This window comes from Labeo rohita, chromosome 10 (genome assembly GCF_022985175.1).
Source record: "Labeo rohita strain BAU-BD-2019 chromosome 10, IGBB_LRoh.1.0, whole genome shotgun sequence".
Lineage (NCBI taxonomy): Eukaryota > Metazoa > Chordata > Actinopteri > Cypriniformes > Cyprinidae > Labeo > Labeo rohita.
In genome coordinates, this window is record NC_066878.1 from 1,203,225 (window position 1) to 1,226,861 (window position 23,637).

General features: G+C 39.2%; 1 protein-coding gene across 1 annotated transcript; it reads left to right on the forward strand.

Moving 5' to 3' along the window:
* Positions 1-683: 683 nt before the first annotated feature.
* On the forward strand, positions 684-23,148 carry LOC127172380 (trace amine-associated receptor 13c). Its single transcript, XM_051121644.1, has 3 exons — positions 684-716; positions 13,172-13,210; positions 22,159-23,148. Exons 1-3 carry the CDS (start codon positions 684-686, stop codon positions 23,146-23,148), a joined length of 1,062 nt encoding a protein of 353 aa, XP_050977601.1.
* The last annotated feature ends 489 nt before the right edge of the window (positions 23,149-23,637 follow it).

Consider the following 23,637-nt stretch of genomic DNA (forward strand, 5'->3'; position numbering starts at 1 on the left):
TCTTTGCTTATTAGCATTAGCAACTCTTAGCAGTAGCAGCCAGAGGATTAATAATACTGTAATCTAAACTTAATTAGGCTACTATCATCATTCAAAATATTGTATGCTAAAGGACATTTGTCACGAATCTGGTCGGTGTCCCGCTGTCCGCTCACCACCAGATGTCACTCTCACCCCATCATCACACTCTGACTCTTGTACCACACCCTGGACTACATCTCCCGTCATGCATCACGCTGATTGCGTCAGGACATGTGACCAATCAGCAGCACCATAAAAGCCCCAGTCTTTCCCCATGCTAGTCACGGATTGTTGTTGTATTGTTAGCGTTTCCTAGTTTCTTGTTCCGAGTTCCTAGTTCCCAGTGTTTTGTCTTCTCACTCCCGGTTAGAGAACAATCCGTCACTACAGGATCCAGCAGCTTCACCCCCGGACATTCATCTGATATGGACACGGACAGAATTCTATGCAGAATCAAACAGCGATCACACACACTCGAACAGTTTACCCATGAGTTTATTTCAATTGCAAACCATTCCACTCTCCCGGACTGTATAATAATTGAGATTTTTTGTGACGGCGTGAACCAGCACCTCCGTGCACGACTGAGACGCGATGGCCCGCGCTCGTCACTGGAGGCTTTTTTGAACTTTGCACTGTTGTGTGTGGGTTCGCCGTGCACCATGGGGGTCGCGCAGAGGGAACGCGACAACGCGGTAATGGCGACCGCGCGTCCCGCTTGTAAATTGGCGGTCATGCCGGAGCACGATCCCACAAACACGTTTTCCGCCTGGATCGCTCGTGAAATGGTGGCCGTGTCGGAGTGCGCTCGAGCAATGGCGGCGACAGCGGTGCCTGTTCACAAAATGGCGGCGACTGCGGTGCCCGTTCACAAGATGGCGGCAGCGCCGGCGCGCGCTCGCAAGATGGCGGCGACGGCGGAGTCCGTTCACAAGATGGCAGCGAGAACAGAGCTCCGTCACGTCACAGCCGCCATACCAGAGCCAAGTCAAGTTGCAGCTGTGTTTTCCGAGTCAAGTTTCCAAGTCAAGTCAAGTTGCAGCTGTGTTTCCCGAGTCAAGTCAAGTTTCCAAGTCAAGTCAAGTTGCAGCTGCATTTCCCGAGTCAAGTCAAGTTTCCAAGTCAAGTCAAATTGCAGCTGTGTTTCCTGTGTCAAGTCAAGTCAGAGCTATTGCTCCTGTCTCAAGTCAAGTTACAGCCATCTTTCCTGAGCCACTGCACAAGATGGCTGCCACGCCAGAGCCACTGCACAAGATGGCTGCCACGCCAGAGCCACTGCACAAGATGGCTGCCACGCCAGAGCCACTGCACAAGATGGCCGCCGTCTCCAAGCCACTGCACAAGATGGCCGCCATTCCAGAACCTGTGGTCAGCACCCGGACGCCACCTGTGGTCATGATGGCCCACGTGCTGGACACACCCCTAATGACGTATGGGCAGCCAAAGTGGCGCTCCTTCATGTCGCGGCGGCTACCCCTGAGTCAAGTCAAGACACAGAGTCAAGTCAAGACACACCTGCCGTTCTCCACGAGTCAAGCCAGGTCACAGCTGTGCCCCACGAGTTAAGCCAGGTCACAGCTGTTCTCCACGAGTCAAGCCAGGTCACAGCTGTTCCCCACGAGTCAAGCCAAGTCACAGCTGTTCCCCACGAGTCAAGCCAAGTCACACCTGTTCTCCACGAGTCAAGTTACATTACAGCAGCTATTCATACTAGGTCAAGTCAAGTTACAGCCGTGTCTCCTGAGCCAGGTCAAGCTACGACTGTTGTTCCAGAGTCCAGTCAAGCTTCCAAGTCCAGTCAAGCTTCCAAGTCCAACAACGTCAAGTTGTCAGCGCCGGCTGTAGAACCTCTTATGGAGGGGGCGTTAACCTCAAAACTCTCTGCTTCTCCCTTTCTCCTGTCTGCCTCCTCTGTCCCTGTTCTCCCCAGGTCCCAGTCCGTTATGCGGGTTCCTGCTCAGCCCTGGAGGGCCCTGGCGCCTCCTGTTCCACCCTGGAGGGCCTCGGCGCCTCCTGCTCTGCCTCCGGTTCCGTCCTGGAAGGTCCCGGTGCCTCCTGCTCTGCCATGGAGGGCTCCTGCCCCTCCTGCTCTTCTGTTTGTCTTCTCTATCCCTGCTCTCCCAAGGTCCCAGCCCATGACGCAGGTCCCTGCTCTGCCCTGGAGGGCCCCGGCGCCACCTGCTCTGCCTCCTGTTCTGCCCTGGAGGGCTCCTGCGCCTTCTGCTCCGCCTCCTGCTCCGCCCTGGAGGGCTCCTGCTCCACCTCCGGCTCCGCCCTGGAGGGCGCCTGTGCCTCCTGCTCGGCCTCCGGCTCCGCCCTGAAGGGCTCCGGCGCCTCCAGCTCCGCCTCCTGCTCCGTCCTGGAGGGGTCCTGCTCCGCCTCCGGCTCCACCCTGGAGGGCTCCTGCGCCTCCGGCTCCACCCTGGAGGGCTCTTGCGCCTCCTGCTCCGCCTCCGGCCCCGCCCTGGAGGGCTCCTGCTCTGCCTCCGGCTCCGCCCTGGAGGGCTCTTGCTCCGCCTTCGGCCCCGCCCTGGAGGGTATCTGCTCTGTCGGTCCTGCCTCAATCACCGGGCCCCCCACATGGACCTGGCCCTCCAGCCCTCGCCCTGTCTCGCTCCCGCCCCACCGCTCCCCTGGACTGTTGTTTCCTTCGAGCGTCTGGAAGCCGCTCCTTGGGGGGGGGGGCTATGTCACGAATCTGGTCGGTGTCCCGCTGTCCGCTCACCACCAGATGTCACTCTCACCCCATCATCACACTCTGACTCTTGTACCACACCCCGGACTACATCTCCCGTCATGCATCACGCTGATTGCGTCAGCACATGTGACCAATCAGCAGCACCATAAAAGCCCCGGTCTTTCCCCATGCTAGTCACGGATTGTTGTTGTATTGTTAGCGTTTCCTAGTTTCTTGTTCCGAGTTCCTAGTTCCCAGTGTTTTGTCTTTCCCGCCTGGTTATCTCGTTTTGACTGTCTAGCCGCCTGCCTTTTGGACTATCGCTTGTATTGGATTATTCTCTACGATTGCCTGTGATATTCCTGTCTGCTCCTGCTTTCACCCTGCCTGTACGACCATGTTTTTGTCTCGCTCCTTTAATAAAAGCTCGCGTATGGATCTGCTCGCCTCTCGCCTCTCACTCCCGGTTACAACATTATTATTATATACTTTAAAGTCACAGTAATAATTTAGCAAATAAATGTTATAAAACATTGTTTTATAATTTCGTTTAGAGGGAGCTAAGGCAGATAACAACGCAACCCTTATGAAAATTAAAACCAAAAACCATGTTTACTGCAGTTAAACCATGGTAATCACGTATTAACCATGGTTTTACCACACTAACTATAGTCTACTTGTAGTAAAAATGTGGGTTTTTTTTGTACCATTTGTAGTAAAACTGTGGTTGTAAATTAAAACAGATTGTAATCAATCCCCCAACAGAATGCAAACAGAATATAATGAGGTGGTTGTTTTGCAACAAGGTGGAGACAGTTCTGTTCATAACAGTAGATGGCTGATGGGAAAAGAAAATTAGTGAAAAAAGTAAACAAACAAAGTGAGATGTTATGAAAAATGAAGAAACTGAAAAGGAAAATGGAAGTGAAGGTGCCATTCAAGAAAGAACCTTTAATTATGTTGCACAGCCCCAGCATAAGGTTTTAAACCTCTTTTAAAATGTGATTGAAATCCCTATTTTTTCTATGGCAGTGGTTTCAGAAGTTGTTGTGGGTGTATGGGATGGCCTGGAGATTTACCAGCCTGAATTTTTGTTCCAGTCCTGCCCTGTTCTACAATGTGATTGTTTAGCCTGGATACATTCATTAGCTAACAACATTTTAAATTTAAGTTATTTTGTATTTATGTGACATTATGACATGACGTCCAGTTACCAGTCTGACATTAAAACAGGTAGTAGTAATGGGTACTTTTTACTTAAGTACATGTCAAAGTGTAGTCAGTACTTCTGTTTTTACCAGAGTATATTTAAACATGAGTATCTGTACTTCTACTTGAGTGAAGGATGTGTGTACCTTTCCCATCTCTGGTACAGTGTAATACAATACAGGTATAAAGTCATTGTATATTGATTAATAAATTGTTTATTTAGGGTTTATTCATAATTTCTATGACAGATTTTAAGATTAATCCTTTAATCTTACTACTGGAGCTGCCACTTTGCTACTTTCAAATTTCAAAGTGTGAAATATGCAAAAGCGACGGTACTCAGTGTCCAAATTCATTTGATCATTTTCATTCACTCCTTCAAGTAAACTGTATAAGTCGCCTAATGTAGGGAATAGTGAATGAATCAGTCTTGGACTCCATTGCCCATAATCCTCTGCCAAGTCTCATCAGCATTCATTGCACCTGTGTCTCGTTAGCATTGTAAGCCCGGTCATTTCACTGTCGTTCTTTGCATTTGTCACAACTGCACTTCTAAGCCTTCAAACCTGGTTCATTGCATCAGTATTGTGTGTGTAACTTTAATGAAATGGTTCAGTGCATCAGTAATCAGTGTTGGGCACGTACCTTTAAAAAAGTAATTAGTTATAGTTACTAGTTACTTCTCAAAAATAGTAACTGAGTTAGTAACTGAGTTACATCATTATAAAGTAACTAATTACCAGGCAAAGTAACTATTGCGTTATTTAAAAAAAAATCTAATTTAATATAACTATAAAATAAATATAAAACATTGTACACTAATCTACACTATTTTAATGTTGTTGTGGGCAGTGTTGGGAATGTTACTTTGAAAAGTAATTAGTTATAGTTACCAGTTACTTCTCACAAATAGTAACTGAGTTAGTAACAGAGTTGCATCATTATAAAAGTAACTAATTACCAGGGAAAGTAACTACTGTGTTGTTTTTTAAAAAAAAAAAATAATAATAATAATAATATATTAAATAACTTGGATGACCCCAATATTAAATATGTTAAATGAATCAAATTTTAATGAAATTAATTACATTTTTACTTTACTCACCAGACTAATATTAAATATCTGATATAATATTATAATTATAATTAGCATTCAACTTTAGCCATTAGAACTTCAGTAATTAGAATAACCATGTATGTGTAACGGAGAGTGAATGTCGAGAGGCGAGCGGATCCATACGCAAGCTTTTATTGATATTTCCAGACAAAGACATGGTCGTACAGGCAGGGTCGAGACGGGAGCAGACAGGTATATCACAGGCAGTCGAAGAGAGTAGTCCAATAAACAAGAGCGATAGTCCGAAAAGGCAGGCGGCGTAAGGTTGAAAACAGGATGGGCCAGGCAAGAGAACTAAACACAGGGAAACAAGGAAACTAGGAAAACGCTAACGAAAGAAATACAACAACACAACAATCCGTGCCTTGCAAGGGGAAAGTCCGGGGTTTTTATAGTGAGTTTACTTTTTTCACTACCGGAGGCAACGCAATGGGCACGGTGGAGGATGGGAGATGCAGTCCGAAGTGCAAAGTACCAGTCAGAGTGTAATGCAAAGGTGAGAGTAACATCTGGTGGTGAGCGGTCCGCAGAGCACCGACCAGATTCGTGACAGTATGAATGCATGTTTGTCATGTTGACTGAACTTAGGAATGGTGGTGATATTGTTTGTAATTTAGTGTTTTTATGAACGTCTTGTTACTACCTCTAACTGATTTGTTGTAATCAAAACAGGGACGATAGTAGGTGAGCGCCAGCCAATGAGATTGCTGTTTGCACATTAGTTCCACCTACTACCGGAGAAACCAGCAGTTCTTTAAAGCTAAAGTATTAAAAAGGAGCTCCGTTGTTTTGAGAGGAAAAAACAACAAAGAATATCATTTACATGTAGCGCGTCAATTCTGCATGGTATAAAACTCTGTCGCTCTGTATCTTTCTTTGGGTGTGTGAGACAAAGTGACGGCTAGTCGTGTGCCTTCACACTAGAGTTTACAGCTCGTCAAATACAGGTACGCTGTGCATCCATTCAGATGAACTGAAAAATAAAATTATAATTATAGTATAATAAATTATAATAACGCTGTATTTTATTGGCAGTAATGGTAACGGCGTTGTAACGTAGGAAACAGTAATTTGTTTGATTACTCGTTACTGAAAAAATAATGCCGTTAGTAACGCTGTTTATTTATAACGCCGTTATTCCCATCACTGTCAATAATACATGCAAAACATCATAAGTTATAACTGAATCTCTTAGATTTCAGAGTGTAAACAAATGAAACAGAGATGAATGTCATATCAACCCACATGACTTCCTTGAGAGAGGCCAACCCGCATGGTCAAATCCTGTTTTTTTGTTTGTTTATTTTTTTTTTTTAATATTTCACCCAGTGATCTTACTGACATTAAATCATGTTTTTGCCAAAATTTGCTCAACTTCATGTCACTTAAAATCTGTATGACTGAACAAAATCAGTGTATACTGTTTGTTGGCATATGGATTATTTTGTAATCTGTCAGAGCAATACGTTTTGCTCAAAGACATGTTCAAATTTATTTAGTTAATGATTCAGACGTTGAGTCATCCTCAAGAAACAGCTTTGCTTATGCAGTTTATTTTGTTAGCTGTTCTTGTAAACAGCTGAATGATCAAAGAAAGATTCTGTTGTAATAGCCTATTTCCAAACTGAAGATGTAGACAGGGGTGTTGTTTGTGTAGGACAGAGTACAGCAGTTGCCATATCCTGGCCTTCCCTGCCATACGCTACCCACAATTTTCACCTCAGGAGGCCTCAAGGAATGTGATTCCATACCTTAGGGTTTTATGAAATTCCACCACTGGATGGACACAGATACTGATAATAAACCTACTGTAGTGAGCTGCCTAGAGAGGCAGCATTGGAAGGCAATATATAATAAGTGCACTGCTCACTCTCGTTTTAGCCAAATTCTAATGCTGCATCACATAAATCTTCAGGTAAAGGACAATCTTAACATGCTTTGTGCAGTGCATGTTCATTCCACACAACATGAAACTCACTTCCATCCTAAATAATTGCAGTTAGTAATAAATGTCTTAAGTTCATGTTTACAGGGTCCTACATATTATGGTTTACAGGGATTTTCCATAGGCGCAATAGTTTTTACACTGTATACAGTGTATGTACAAAGTGTATTTTTTATCCCATTACCCTAAACCTACCTCTCACATTAAAAAAAAAAAAAAAAACGTTTAGGATGTATTTTTAAGCCATTTGGTTTACAAGGACACAGGAAGTGTCCCCATAAACCATGATTATGTTGTAAAAACATGAGTGTTATAAACAGATTATTATGCTGTGGGGCTACATTGATTGAGGCAATCTCCAATTTCATAACTGGGATCTCGTGTACTGTCACACATGGTTGCTGAGATGAAGACAGTAAAGAATACAGAGTTCCAAAATATAAGCTTTAAAGGTGCCTTATTATGCCCCTTTTTACAATATGTAATATAAGTCTCAGGCATCCCCAGGATGTTTCTGTGAGGTTTCATCTCAAAATACCCCTTGGGACATTTATTATATCATTTTGAAAATGCCTATTATCACTGGAAGCAGAAGTATGCTGTATTCATGCATGTATATTTATATGCAAATGAGCTGCTGCTCCCCGCCCGCTTTTCCAGAATAGAGCTATGCCTTTACAGCTTGTAGCTGAGATACTCTGTTAAAAAACATTTGTTTGGTTTTGATTATCATTAGAGGTGCTCCGATCAGGATTTTTGAGGCCGATTGCAGATCACAGGAAGCTGTATCTGCTGATCCGATCACCGATACCGATCTTTTTAAAGCCTTCCATTAATCTTGTAGAATTATTTATAGCGATACTCCAGCCAGGATTTTTGGAGTCTGATGGGTTTATTTTATTTATTTATTTATTTATTTATTTATTTTTATTTTTATTTTTTTTTTTGTGAGAAGGGATTTTTTTTAATTTGGGGGGTGGAGGGGAAACACAGTAGACTTTAATGATATGCATTTATGGTGTAATTATGACATTTTTATGTCAATCCTTGTTCATGTTTAGCACAAACAATGCAGCATCACTCTAATTCTGCGCATGCAGGAAATGAACTCTACGCTGCTGCAGATACACCGCTCCTGGACTGCACTGCCAGACCACAACCATGAGCAGCTTGAACGCTTTGATCCGTTAACATGAGCTCAAAAAATATGCACTGCAAATGGAGGTATGTGAACATGGCATTATGTGTGTATGCTTCAAGTGTGCATGAGTGTCCAGTCTCCAGGACAGCGTGCCAGCTCTGAATGGTTAAACACCAGAATGAAATGCAATTTAAAAAACTTTAGTGATGATGCGACACTGATTGTGTTGTGCAAGTATTGTGCAAATTCCTGTCAACTGTGCACCTCGCTTATAGTCGGACGCGATGTGCTGATTGGAAGCCATTACTGCACTTTTGAGAGCGAGAGAGCACGGTCATTCACTTACGTTGTTTGTGAGATTAGGGCTCACATGAAGTTTTCAAATTACTTTAGAAGTTATTTAATGAAGAAATATGAATTGTACCTCACCTTCACCATTATAATTGTTTTAACCACACCGAAAAGAGACTGAGATGGTCATACCAAATCTCTCATGGCAGGCGTGTCATCACCTTTAGATCAGTTTATGAGATCTGCCTTTTTTAGAGACCGCCGATTAAACATCCCAAAACGATTACTGGCCAATAGTGATTGGTAGCTGATCAATCGGAGCACCCTTAATTATCATGTCTATCATGCTGAAATTGTGTTTTAAAGCCATATTAGTTTAAACTTCTGATACAGGGTTTTTTGAACACACACGTTCCAAGGATGTCTTATTGCGCTTGAACTGTCAAATATTCATTTTAAAGTTCATTTTAAAAACACACAAATTACAAAAACAGTTGGTTACGTCTGTGAAGGTACACATCTGGGAAACAAATTGCATGTTTATATTAGATCTGCGTGGGAGTAGCGTACTATACAGTAAATAAATAAATACATCCACTGTTCTCTTGTCTCCTTTGAGGTTTGGATTAATGTAGTGTTCTGTGCTTGTCTGTGCAGCCAAAGACAGAACAGTTAGCATGTTTTGCTCAAACTTTTGCCATCCATGACGTGAGAACTGGTACATTGTTGTCACTTGCGAAAACAGAACGGCAGCTCTGTGGGTATAAACTTGCAGATTAAGGGGCGGTAATTTATATAGATTAGAAGATTCCCTCACTACAAAGTCTTACAAAGCAAAGTTACTGACTTGGTAGATGCACCAGGGACCTGTTAATAGCACCTAAATACGGAAATGGTCAGATTTTCATGATGTTACCTTTAATTACATTCAGAGGTAGAGTCAAATATAAGCTGGCAGGTAGCACAACCTAAACAATGACACCAGACAAAAAACTGAACAAAATGATGTCTATAAATAAGTAGGAACTAATGTGGAAATTAATGAGGTCACAGGTAAACATAATGATAAGGAACCAAGCTGAGAAACACTTTTTGGGGAACTAGTTCAGAGATATCAGAGCCAAAATACAAAAAAACATAACCAAAAACATAACTGTGACATCATTAATATAGTCCAGCTGAAAGTGAGTGAATTCGTACACTGAGTGCACCGCAAGGGCTGCCACTTTTGCACAGTTTGTGCTTGCTGTGTTTGTTTGTGCTTGCTATTCAGTAATCATTAGAAAACTGGCATCTCCAGTAGTAAAGAAAAGATTTATCTTGAACTTTGTTGTGAAAGCTAGCTTGTATAAACCTCTATTAAGTTATTTAATAATTAGTTAAAAAGAAATGTATACCTGTGTGATACTACACTGTAGTCATATTGGGCCAGGGATTTAGGAAATGGATGGATTATTTAGCTACAGGCACAGTCTGCTGGTGAGACATGGGAATTCATTTGACATGACCCTCACAGTACAGGCTCTAGATGTACATAAGTTGTGCACTCACTACTGTGGTGTATTATAGGATTGAATGAGTGCACTCGATAGTGCCCATTATGGTCTCAGACCACTACAAATGGCTGTCCCATCAAATAGTGCCTTTAAAATCACTAAATAGTAATTTTTTGTACAGCCTTTCAGCTCGACACAAATTCTTTAAACATCCATTAACACGCCAGAGATGCTGAAGACAAACGCAAAGAGGATAAATACTGTAGCAGGCAGAGCAAGATCACGGTTCACAAATACAGTGGTGGGCAGTAACGAAGTAGTTGTACTTCGTTACTGTACTTAAGTACATTTTTCAAGTATCTGTACTTTACTGGAGTAGTTTTATTTTGAGTAACTTTCACTTTTACTTCACTACATTCCAAAGCATAAGACTGTACTTTCATAAAACATATCGTTACTCCTTATAAAATATCACGTGCTCTAAGACGAACAAGCGGTGTCAAATATTTGTTATTAATGTCAAATTTTAGGATTAATTTTTATAACTGAAAATCATATTTAGGTCAAAGCTGTCCGTTGTTTATGAATTACATCTACTGTAAAAGGTGATCTGTTTAAGCGCACTGAAATGCTTGAATTCAGACACATCAGAAACAAAAAATTTAAATAACAGCTTAAGTAAAATAACTCATGCATGTTCATATTCCTTGCTGATGTAACGTTAGCAGTTTTATTAAAATGCTATGCATCTGTTTTTATATTGTTTAGCAACAGTATGAATTCTTATATTGTTTGGGTCAGCTAGAGTAGACAGATATGAATGTTTATTCAACCATACTGAAAATAAGTAAATATTGTTAGCTGATGCTAACTGTCTAGCTGCTTGCTGGTGATAAGTTGAGATAATTTTTAGATATGAAGTCTACATATTTTTTTACATATACATATATTTAGATTACAACCGAGGGAAAAAGAAAGGATGTCATGCTCAGAACATGGTAACTACAGTACTTATCAAAGTGCAAAGTGATGCCCTCTGGGGGCATTTGGCCAGGGGTGTTTTTACACAGACAATATTTGAAAGAAAAAAAATCATTATGAAAATATAATTATATTTTCCTTAAAATGTTCTTGCTAACTTCAGGCCTTATTCTCATGTCATATATAGCTGTGACGTTATGCAAAACAAGCTTTAAAACACTTTTTTCTTACTGGTGAAAATTTGATGGTCAAATCTGTTTTCTCTCAGGTACATGGCAATGTAAGCTTCACATTGAATATTACTACATCACTCTCGTCAACATAGTCCATATCAACAACAAAAATGTTTTTTGGGGGGAAAATTCCAGGTATTTTGAGCAGTAGGATTATAAAAAAATATGTGCTATTATAAAATTCAATTAAGTAGCCTATATAAAATTGCAAAATAAATCTATCAGTACTTTTTTACTTGAGTACATAAAAAAATCGGGTACTTTTGTACTTTCACGTGAGTAAAATTGAAAGAGGAGCACTTTTACTTTTACTGGAGTCGCAGATGTAGACCGAAAGATAGCGAAAGAGCACAGAAAGAGCAACACAAACAGTCTTTTCAACCATATTATAGTCATTATTTCTGTGTTACAGACATTTAAATAATAGAAGTACTGGGATAAAAGTTTATAGTTTGGGTATAAACACTTATTGTCTACAGCAGCGATCATCAAAGTGAAAGTATAACACTTATGAACATATAGTAACGCTTATCCTTCTCCACCAGGAGGTGGCAAAAACTGCCCGTTTAAAAAAAGTAGGTAATTGAATCATTCATTCAGGAGATTTCAATAACAGGTCTTAATGAAGTGAAACACTGACTCGCTCATTGAATGTTTTTTTGTTTAAATGAATATATGTTTTTAAAAGACATAAGCAATGAACAGTTTGTCAGAACCACTAGTAAATTACGTTATTTTGTTTAATTTTTCTAACCATTTTTCTCCAGAATTGTGAGAGAATTATGGTCTGCAATTTATTAAAAGCAACTAGGATTCTCAATTTATCCACAATCGTGAAACTCGTTTAAATGTTGTTTATTACTGCAAATAATTCATTAATTTCATAGAGTTAAAAATGCACCTTTCAGTTGAATAAAGACTATTTTCCCTATATAATTCATCATTGAGGATTTCTTAAGAAAAGTTTAAAAAATCTTGTCTCGTCCTGTTCTCGTGAACCCAGTCTTGTATCTCGTCTCATCTCGCAGGATAAGTGTCTCGTCACACCCCTATATATATATATATATATATATATATATGTATGTATGTATGTATATGTGTATATATAAATATAAACCGCTTCGACCTCTTCGCTCTATGCACCTGACCCCGCTCCGTCAGTTTACGTGGCCTACCACTTCGTGGCTGAGTTGCTGTTGTATAATTGACTGTGGAATACTTAGGAGCGAGGAAATTTCACGACTGGACTTGTTGCACAGGTGGCATCCTATCACAGTTCCACTCTGGGATTCACTAAGCTCCAGAGAGCGACCCATTTTATACACCTGTGGCCATGGAAGTGATTGGAACACCTGATTCCGATTATTTGGATGGGTGAGCGAATACTTTTGGCAATATAGTGTATCTCTGAGATGAACTGACTGTTTTAAGAAATGTTTATATGGCGTTTTCTTTTCATTTGCCTCTGTATAATGCATTTAAAGTTGCATTCATAATCACAGCTCTGTTTACAGCAGTAACCAAGGAAATGCTGTATCATTATTCCATAAGTGCCACCTGCTGGCAGACACTGTCTGTCTGCTGTTTTTCCCTAAAGAATCATTTCAGTTGTAATAAAATAATAAAGATACAATTATTTTTGAACAAACAAATAATGTTTGTACTTTATATCAGGCTAATAGGTTTAGAGAATTGTACAACTGGTATTTAAAATTTAATGACATATAAGCTTATTTATTAAAATAAAGATAATATGGGTCAAAAACAATGATAACAGCAACTATTTTATTTTTGTGTAGCAGGGCCAGTGAAAATTTTGACCGGGCAAGTAAAAATTTGAACCACTGGCCCGATTGGGCCAGAAGAAAAAAGCCCTGGCCTTTTTATTGACCTTTGATTCATCTACAGCAGCTGTGACTCCAGTGTATGCTGTGACTGAGGAATTATTGAATGAAAAAAATCATTATGCAGCATCGGAGTGGGCGGTAGATGGGTTGGTCAGTCTAATCGAGACACTGTATAAATGAAAGGACAGTGAGAGCAGAACAAACTCCTAACAGGAGGAGATTCACTCATGGCCTATGAGACAGAGGATCATGAGACTCAATACTGCTTTCCTGCCATCAACTCATCATGTAACAAGGAAAAACGCTCCAGTCATGAATACAATATCATGTATATGTTTTTTTCATTGCTGTCAGCATGGACTGTGTTTCTGAATCTGCTGGTGATCATCTCCATCTCTCACTTCAAGAAGCTTCACACTCCAACCAACCTGCTCATTCTCTCTCTGTGGCTGATCTGTTTATTGGACTTATTGTCATGCCTGTAGAGGCCACCAGGCTGATTGAGACGTGTTGGTACTTTGGAGATGCTTTCTGTGGACTGTTTATAATAATCATGGGACTGCTCGGCTCAACCTCTCTAAGTAATTTAGTTTTAATTGCTGTTGATCGTTATGTGGCTGTGTGTCACCCACAGAAAATAACAATTAAACACATCTTAACTCTTAAAATATTGGACCCAGCATCATCTCTCATGGATATTTTTAAAGGTTGATTTAATTTGATTTTTTTTTTTTTTTTTTTTTTTTTTTTGTAAACACAAATGAATGTATAAAACTTTTCCTCTCCTTTTTTGGTCTCTAAATTGGACGTGAACATACTGGATAGCAGATGTCTGTTAGTTACCATAAGCACATAAACAGGAAAAAACTAAGTAACGTGATGTATTTTTTTATTTGTTGAAAGTGAATAATTACTTTTAATGTGTTGTGGCATGAGTAAACCAGTACTAATGACAAATCCTATGTTTCCTTCACCTTGTCTGTCTTTCCTTCTGTTCTGCTGTGGACTAGTTTTAAGAAAAGTCAGACATTTTTGTGTCAGACTCTGATCTCGATATTAATTCAAGTGTCACGACCCCATTTCAGAATGTGTTATAATTGTTGAACATTATTTGGCTGTGTGTCACTCTTTACTGTACTGACAGAAAATACGCAAAAGTTAAACTTAAATGAGCATATCCTAGTGCTTAAAATATGGGAGCCAGCATCCTTTGATTAAATCAATTAAATCAAATGATGTTTTTTTTTTTTTTTCATTGATTTTACTATCACATTTTGCAAGGACAGTATAGGTATACATCTAACTGCAGCTTTATTGAAGAGAAAAGGTGAACATCCACAAACCAGGTCAGTCCAGTTGACCATGTATACTTAAACCTTGACACATATTTTCAGTATGAAAACATGGTGGAACACATTAGTCCAGCCTGGTCTCATTGTATATACATGCACGTCCTGATTTTGCTGAGTTAGGCAAGGCAAGGCAAGTTTATTTATATAGCACATTTCATACACAAATGTAATTCAAAGTGCTTTACATAAAAGGAAGTAGAATAATCATAAAAAACAGTATTATATTAAAACAATAATCACAAAAAGGATGTAGAACAATCATAAAAACAATGATCACAACAATAAAACAAAAAATGTAAAATGTAAAATCTGATTGATTTAATGATTTAAAAATCATTTAAAAATTGATTTAACATAAATTTAAGATAGTTAAAAACAGAAAATGATTATACATAGTGCAATCAGTTCGGATGAAGCACAGTGCTTATTCAGTAAATGCACAGCTAAACAGATGAGTTTTAAGTCTAGATTTAAATGTAGTTAATGTTTTAGCACATTTGATCTCTTCTGGAAGCTGGTTCCAACTGCGGGCAGCATAACAGCTAAAAGCGGATTCCCCTTGTTTTGTGTGAACCCTTGGTATTTCTAACTGACTCGATCCTAATGATCTGAGTGGTCTGTTAGGTTTATATTCAGTGAGCATATCTGCAATGTATTTAGGTCCTAGGCCATTGAGTGATTTATAAATGAGTAAAAGTACTTTAAAATCAATTCTAAATATAACTGGAAGCCAGTGTAGGGACCTGAGGACTGGTGTGATATGCTCAGATTTTCTGGTTCTAGTCAGAATCCTGGCAGCAGCGTTCTGGACGAGCTGCAGCTGTCTAATGGTCTTCTTGGGAAGGCCAGTGAGGAGACCATTACAATAATCCACTGCTTGTGATAAAGGCATGAACAAGTTTCTCTAAGTCTTGACTGGAAACAAAACATCTAATTCTTGCAATGTTTTTGAGATGATAGTATGCTGATTTAGTTACTGCTTTGACATGACTACTGAAACTAAGGTCTGACTCCAGAATCACACCAAGATTCCTGACTTGGTTTTTAGTTGTTTGACCCCTAGCATCAAGGTATGCATTCACCTTAAGAACTTCCTCTTTGCTTCCGAATGCAATGACTTTAGCCTCGTTCAGACTGTCAGCCCATATCCGATTTGTATGCAAATCCAATTGAAATCCGATCATATTTAGGTAGTCTGAACAGCAACGAACTACATGAAATCTGATTTGGTCAAATCCGTTTCGAGCTACATTCGTATGTGGTTTGGAATCCTATTCAAATCGGATTTCTGCTTTTTCACGTTTTCATGCCACGTAAAACGTAAACACGTCAGACGTTTTTGTGGAAAACATAACAAACGTCTTTGCAGAAACAAGCTTGTGTTGTTGCGAACTGCAATCAAGTGGGAAAAGACAATATACAACTAGTATACGCACCTCTTTGAGTTTTGAAACCAGCGGAGACGGCAGCACAGAATAAAGTCGCACATTCCAGCTTCCTGCGTTTCTGCCGCTGCTTTAGAAGACGAAATATAATCAAACGCGACGGCAACGTTGTCATATCACAAGACAGCATCTATATTGCAAATTGTAATGCTGTTATTGTGATTTTAGCGTTGGCATAACACCGCAACGGCATTGCCATAGAAACCAACGCACATTCCGTAAAACGAAAGAGGGCTTATGGACACACAAATCCGATTTGAACAGTTGCGATATGACTGTGTGGACAGTCAGTTATTCAAATCCGATTCCATCTAGATATGGACAAAAACGGATTTGGGCTGACAGTCTGAACGAGGCTTTTTCTCCTTGTTTAACTGAAGGAAGTTCTGGCACATCCAACTGTTAATTTCATCAATGCATTGGCAGAGGGAATCAATGGGGCTGTAGTCATTTGGCGATAAGGCTAGGTAAATCTGGGTATCATCAGCATAGCTGTGATAGGCAATTTGGTTCTTTCTCATTATTTGACTTAGTGGGAGCATATACAGGCTAAACGAGCAGCGCAAGAATTGAGCCTTGAGGGACTCTGCATGTCATGGACGTCCACTTAGACTTATGCTCTCCTATACTCACATAATAACCTCTCCCTTCTAAGTATGACCTGAACCAATTGAGAGCCATCCCAGAAAGCCCGACCCAGTTTTCCAGTCTCTCTAGAAGAATGTTATGATCGACAGTGTCAAACGCAGAACTAGTAGATCACAGTAAGATCTAGTAGTACCAGCACTGATATTTTGCAAGAATCTGAATTTAGGCGAATATCATTTATTATCTTAACGAGCGCCATCTTTGTGCTGTGATGCGGTCGGAAACCAGATTCAAAATTGTCCAGGTATCCATTTGAGTTTAAGTAATTGTTCAACTGATTGAAAACTACCTTTTCAATAATCTTGCCTATAAAAGGAAGATTAGATATTGGTCTATAGTTTCTCAATATGGTGTTATCAAGATTGCTCTTTTTCAGAAGGAACAACTGCAGTTTTCAGGTAGTTTGGAAAAGTCCCAGAAAGAAGTGAGGTGTTCACCACTTCTAAGGGATCTGCTTCTAAACAGTTAAACACAATTTTGAAAAAAGATGTGGGAAGTGTGTCAAGGTTGCAAGTTGAGGATTTAAGGTACTGTACTACTTCTTCCAAAGGTTTGCTATCAATTGCTTCAAAAACAGACAAAGTGACTGCTTTTTGAAATTGCAGTCGTATCTGTCTAACCTCTGCATAACTTGATGATGTGCTAATCACCTTTCTGATATTAATGATCTTCTCTGAAAAGAAGGAAGCAAACTCATTGCATTTGCTGTCAGAGAGCATTTCCTTGGGAATCTGACTTGGGGGGTTTGTTAGTCTCTCAACAGTAGCAAAAAGAGTGCGAGTGTTGTTTAGGTTACTGTTTATAAGGTTTGAGAAGAACTTCTGTCTTGCTGTGGCTAGTTCCACATTGAAAGCATGAAGGCTGTCTTTATAGATGCTATAGTGAATTATAAGTTTTGTCTTCCACCACATCCGCTCAGCTTTTCTGCGTTGTCTTTTCATACTCTGTACTGCTGTTGATTTTCTCCAACATGATTTTTGTCTGCCAGTCGTCTTACTGACTTTCACTGGTGCATTGTCATCAATGACATTCTTAACTTTTGATTTAAAGGACTCCAGGAGAAGATCAACAGAGTCTGTAGAAATGCTTGGCATTGAAGATATAGCCTTCATAAACAGCACACTAGTGTTTTCGTTAATACAGCTCTTTCTGACAGAGACGGATCTAGATTCAGTGGTAGCAGAGATCAGTATATCAAAGAAAATACAGAAGTGATCAGATAGTGCTACGTCCTTAATGACAATGGATGAAATGTTTAGACCCTTACTAATGAGTAAATCAAGAGTGTGTCCACGATTGTGTGTGGGTCCATGCACATGCTGAATCAGGTCAATTGTGTTTAAAATGGTTATAATTTCTTTTGTAGTTTTGATTTCTGCATTTTCTATGTGAAAATTAAAATCCCCTGCAATAGCAAAACAGTCAAACTCTGAGGAACTCATCGATAGCAGTTCTGTGAACTCTTCAACAAAGGCAGGAGAGTATTTTGGAGGCCTGTAAATAATGATAAATAGAATTCAAGGAGCACCTTTCAGCACAATCCCTAGATATTCAAAAGTACTGACCAAATGACACTTGCTTACATTGATAGACATCTTTAAATAGAGCAGCTACACCTCCACCTCTCCTAACAGCTCTGCAGACACTCATAAAAGTAAAGTTAGGAGGGGCTGTTTCATTGAGGACTGTTGCACTGCAGCTGTCTTCAAGCCATGTTTCAATTAGAAACATAAAATCCAGGTTGTATGTGGTTATTAAGTCATTGATCAGAATTGATTTATTTTTTAGTGAGTGAATGTTTAAAAATGCTAACTTGATGCCATTACTTTTTGTCTCTAAAGCAGTCTTAGTTTGATACCTAATAGGCCACAGATTAGATGGGTCAGCTTTACGGCTTGAGAAGGCCTTACACTTTCTATCACGTGATAAAACAGAGATAAAGAAAGCTACAGGCACACTGGGTTCCCGCTTGTTATGTAAACATTCCTGAGTGTTGCTGCTATCGTAGCGGGGACCCGACACATATCACTGAGAGTTGTTATCAGTTGTTTTTGGTTCACCTACAGCAGATGGAGGAGGGTTTGGGCCCTGGCGTTGTGGCAGCGGCCGGAGAGCTCTTGAAGGAGGAGGAGGGCGTGCTGGGCCACAGGCTTTGGTGGTTGTGGTGCCCGCTGTTTTTTAGTTGATATCTGGGGGCTTGCAGCAAAAGAGTGGGACAGTCTGGTTCCAGCATATACCAGTTCCTCCATTTTCTGTGAGAAGCTTAGAAGTGGAGATGCTGGAGAGAGGGATAATGTGTCTGGTGAGCGGGGCTCTGGCTCTGGTGTTTCCGGTGGCTGAAATATTTTGTCCTGGCTTTCCTGGCTGTTTACCAGAAAGTCGTCCTTCGGCGCTGAGTCTTGGAGCTGTTGTAGTACGTCACAGTCTGTCTGTGATGAGCTCTGTGGGTAGGGCTCAGCCGGGATGGTGTCCATGAGCAGTTCTTGTTATGGCTGTGTGGCATTGTCAGTGTCCTTGTGGGATGTGTCGACCACATGACGACTCTGAAGCTGATTTGAAGTCCTGTGGTCACTCATACTTTGTCCAGGTGTGTGAGTGCCATTCATGTTGGGTGGACTGGCACACTCTACTGAAGGATGACGGAGTGAAAAATAGATGTTGTCCTTTAGCACTCTTGCACCAAGTTTGTTTGGGTGGAGGCCATCCAGTTTAAACAGTTGTCTATGGCCCCAGAAAAGATTGAATTTGTCAATGAAGTTGACTCCTTTTAGACTGTGGGTTCTTTGTAGCCATGTATTCAGCCCGAGCAACCGTGAAAACATGTTAGTTCCCCTTGCTGGGAGTGGTCCACTGATGAACGGCTGAACTTCAAGTCTTTGAAGTGTTTAGATGAGTTCACTGAAGTACTTCTTTAGGAGTTCTGACTGCTCTTTCCGAATATCATTCTTCCCCACATGGATGATGATGAGTTAGAGATGTGTTCCTGAGTCAACATATTTTGTTGACCCTAAAACAACATTTTAATCCAAAAATGTAGTCTTGACCACATCCCTACACCTAAACCTAACCTTACCTATGAGTAATCCCTAAAATCAGAGGAAATGATAAATGAATGACACTGATGTACAAGCACCAAACACTGGTTGTAAGCCTAAACTTCAAAAAAAAAAAAAAAAAAAAAAAAAAAAATATTCAAATCTGATTGGTTAATCACAATGTTGTTCCAGGGTCAACAAAGATGTTGATCCAGGAACATCTTATGACATCATGTGACAAGAACTAACAAATCAGCCTCATGCTTTCTAGTAACATTTGAAATCTCAGGCAAGATGAAGGAACAGCTGATGATAGCTGTTACAGGGATAACAGTTTTAAAAAAAAAATTAGTAGCAGAGCTGGATTTGGTTTACAGCACACAAATAAAATAGTTTTATTTTGTGATTATGTTGCCTTTTTATGTGTAGTTTATGGTTCTATTGTCAGTCACAACGTGTCGGAGAAAATGCCCATGGCAAACAAGGCAAATATTACATGGCAAGTAAAGGTTAAATGATTGCAAAAATGTTATTTATTTTAATGGTTTAAAGTGTATTTTTGAAACATTATGTAGGCCTATTCTTGGAAACAAGCGGGAAGCAGAAATCACACAGAACAGAACAAAATATTATCATTTCATATTAAGTAAACAAGTAAACAATTTAATGATGCAGTTGAAAACAAGGCCATTGATATGACAACTAAAAAAAATATGTGATCTCAATTTTCATAAGGATTCATTTTTTAGGTGTCATCAATGCAACAGTATTGTATGTTTAAATTCTGAAAATATGTAAGTATTTATACGTTTAAATGCTGAAAATACATCAGTATTGTTTGTTTTAGTGCTTGGAAAAACCTAATTAAATATACATTTTATAGAACCACATTTTACGTAAAAATACATACGAATTATCATGAGATCACGTTGATTAGTTAGGTAATTAATAAGAAACACTGGGGTCTTCACCATAACAGTGAAAGCCAGGCTGTTACCAACCATGTCATCACTAAATATACAGTAGAGGTACTTGATGCAAAATACTGACACTTTAAACTTCTTTGCTGTAGTATAAATAGCTCTGTATTGAATCATTTAAATACTACTACTACTACTACTACTATAAATAATATTAAGGAAAAGGAAATCAGTAATTGCATAAACAACTGTCATCATTTATTAGTGGTTTTCGCTGCACTGCATTTGGGCCTGATGGGCTTGTTTGGCTTACTGTTATGCTCATGGAGGGCTAAAAATAAAAGATTGAAATGTCACAACACTGTTGCATCAGTGTAGTGTGTTGTGTGTTTATTTCACACCTTTAATGAACAGCTCTATGGAGGATCATCTCTGCAGCAATAGTACATGTAGAAAATAAATCATAATTATAATTGGGCCTCTGAGTTTTCGCATCATTCATCTTTTCTGACACTTGTAAAAGAAACAAATCACCCTTGGGACTACCATGATACAGGCCCACCAGTACCTTGCAGAGCCTGTTGTATTTTATTATAGTATATGACATTTTATCAATTTGATATTAATTTCCTTCATTAAAGTGGTCTGATTGTCTGACCTGTTGTAACAAGGACTCACCACAAATGTTGAACACTGTGCTCTGGTTTATTCTCGTCGCTTTCAGTGGGTATAGAGGCAGTACACGTCTGCCATGACCAGCTGTTTACCTGGGGCATGTATAGCTATGTGGGTAAAGCACATGATTGTTGATATCTGATCAGCGATTTGTTGAAATATTAGGGTTTTATTAGAGGAACAAAAGGCTTGCGAACAGTGCAGGTAATAGAAAAACATATGTTTATATTTAAATGTACTGATGCTAGCTTTAGCTGCCATAGCTGATCACCTTTAGGTAATTTTGAAAAGTGTTTTAATCATCAGTTCATGCAAATAGTGGGTATGACAATGACTGTGTAACTGCATCTCAACTATAATGATTTAAACATTAAAATCAACTTAAAATCTAATTCCTGTTTTTAACAAATGATGTAAGGTATTTTTAATGAACGTGATTCCATTTGCATTTGTGGTGAATTTTGGTATTGTACTATCCACAAATAGTCCAATCCAGTTACTGTCATGTTGTTATTATTTATTTGGTTTTACAATTTACAAAGTCAGTTTTGTTTATATGTTTGTTTTGTGTTCTTTCTGTTAGTTTTATCATGACACCTTTTGTGAATTTGCCTACAATTGCCTGTTGCATAGTCTGCACCCTATTCTACTTCTAAAATTCTTTGTTCATCAGATACAAATGATGAGAGTATTCATTTTTAATCATTTTAATTATTGTTCCATGAGCTAAGTATTTATAATGTGAAACTCTCTTGCAAGTCAATAGATTGTTATGTTTATATTCTATAAATACCTATACATATAAATGGATGTTGAATATTAAGCTAGACAATACTGTTCTTGGTCCACTTGCACTTTCAACCTTTATTATTGATATCATCAAGTGTCATAACATGCCCAGTTATGTGCAAGGTCCCGCTGCAGACTCTGTATTGTGCTTGTGGCTACAGCAATTTCACTAAAACTACTATTTAAAAAAAAATGTCATTGTTCAGCATCAGAGTGGGCGGCAGATGGGTTGGTCAGTGTGATCCAGACAATGTATAAATGAAAACACAGTAAGGAGAGCAGAACGAACTCCTAATAGGAGGAGACTCACTCATGGCCTATGGGACAGAAGATCATGAGACTCAGTACTGCTTTCCTGACATCAACTCATCATGTATCAAGGAAAAACGCTCCAATCATGAATACAATATCATGTATGTGTTTTTTTCATTGCTGTCAGCATGGACTGTGTTTCTGAATCTGCTGGTGATCATCTCCATCTCTCACTTCAAGAAGCTTCACACTCCGACCAACCTGCTCATTCTCTCTCTGGCTGTGGCCGACCTGCTTGTTGGACTTATTGTAATTCCTGTGGAAGCCATTAAGTTGATTGAGACATGCTGGTACTTTGGAAATGCTTTCTGTGGCCTGTTTATCATTATCCTTGGCCTGGTTCTCTCAGCATCGCTCAGTAATTTAATTTTCATTGCTGCTGATCGGTATGTGGCTGTGAATCACCCTCTTATGTATCCACAAAAAGTAACAATGACCAAAAGTTTGGTGAGTATTTTTCTCAGCTGGTGTTGTTCCTCATTCTATAACACTACAATGGTAATCAGTAATGGATATTTTGACTCCTCACAGAGAATATATGCGTGTTATGGAGAGTGCAGCTTCATGATAAATTTTGCCTGGAGAGTCACTGACTTCTTCTTTACTTTTCTGTTTCCTTGTATCCTGAACTTAACTTTATATTTAAGGATTTTCTGTGTAGCACAACAACAGGTGAAAGTTATAAACTCTCAGATGAAGGGTGGAAAGTGTGTTTTGGATGGTTCAGTGAAGAGGAAATCAGAGAACAAAGCTGCTGTAACATTGGGAATCATTGTGGTAATTCATCTACTCTGCTATTTACCAATTTATATTTTTTCTCTAACAGGGGATGCAGTAATCCCTTCTACCACAGCAAATTTTCTAACATGGACAATGTATGTTAACTCAGGTCTGAATCCTGTAATCTATGCTTTATTTTACTCCTGGTTTAGAAAGTCACTTAAACATATCCTATCTCTGAGAATATTTCAGGTAGCATCCTCTCTGGTTGACATTTTTACAGATCACCATTAATGATGAATTTTTTTGGCAATTATAGTTCTAATTCATCTGTAATTGTAATAGTGTTAATGCCACATACTGTAAGTAGCAGGCCCTGTTTCTTTTACTTTTTTTTACCCTGTTTTTAATTATTTATTTATTTATTTTTGGCATGAAACAATCTCTGAAGATCTTCTACAGTAGCTTAAGTGTGGCACTTGTTGAATTTGCTTAATAAAATAAAGTTTTAATGAGAATGTGTCTTTTTCATTTTTTTATGTAGAGTCAGTATTATGTACAGATTATATGTATGATCAAAGCTATAAGGAACTTGTATTTAAATTTAGGCTATTAACAGTATAATTATAAAAATATGTATCACTTAAAAAAATACTTGTTTATACAAATATGTACTGTACTGTATATGAGTTTTTAGGCACTACAAAATGTTTTGTAGGGTATCCTAAAATATAACAAAAGTAACAGTAATATAGGTAATATTTATATTTAATATTTAATATA

Bases quoted from the DNA above. Each gene is read 5' to 3' on its own strand.
- LOC127172380 (XM_051121644.1), top strand. From the start codon at position 684: ATGGGGGTCGCGCAGAGGGAACGCGACAACGCG. The intron at 717-13,171 runs GTAATGGCGACC...AACTCCTAACAG, and splicing joins AGAGGGAACGCGACAACGCG to GAGGAGATTCACTCATGGCC. The intron at 13,211-22,158 runs AGACTCAATACT...ACAGAAGATCAT, and splicing joins CTATGAGACAGAGGATCATG to GAGACTCAGTACTGCTTTCC.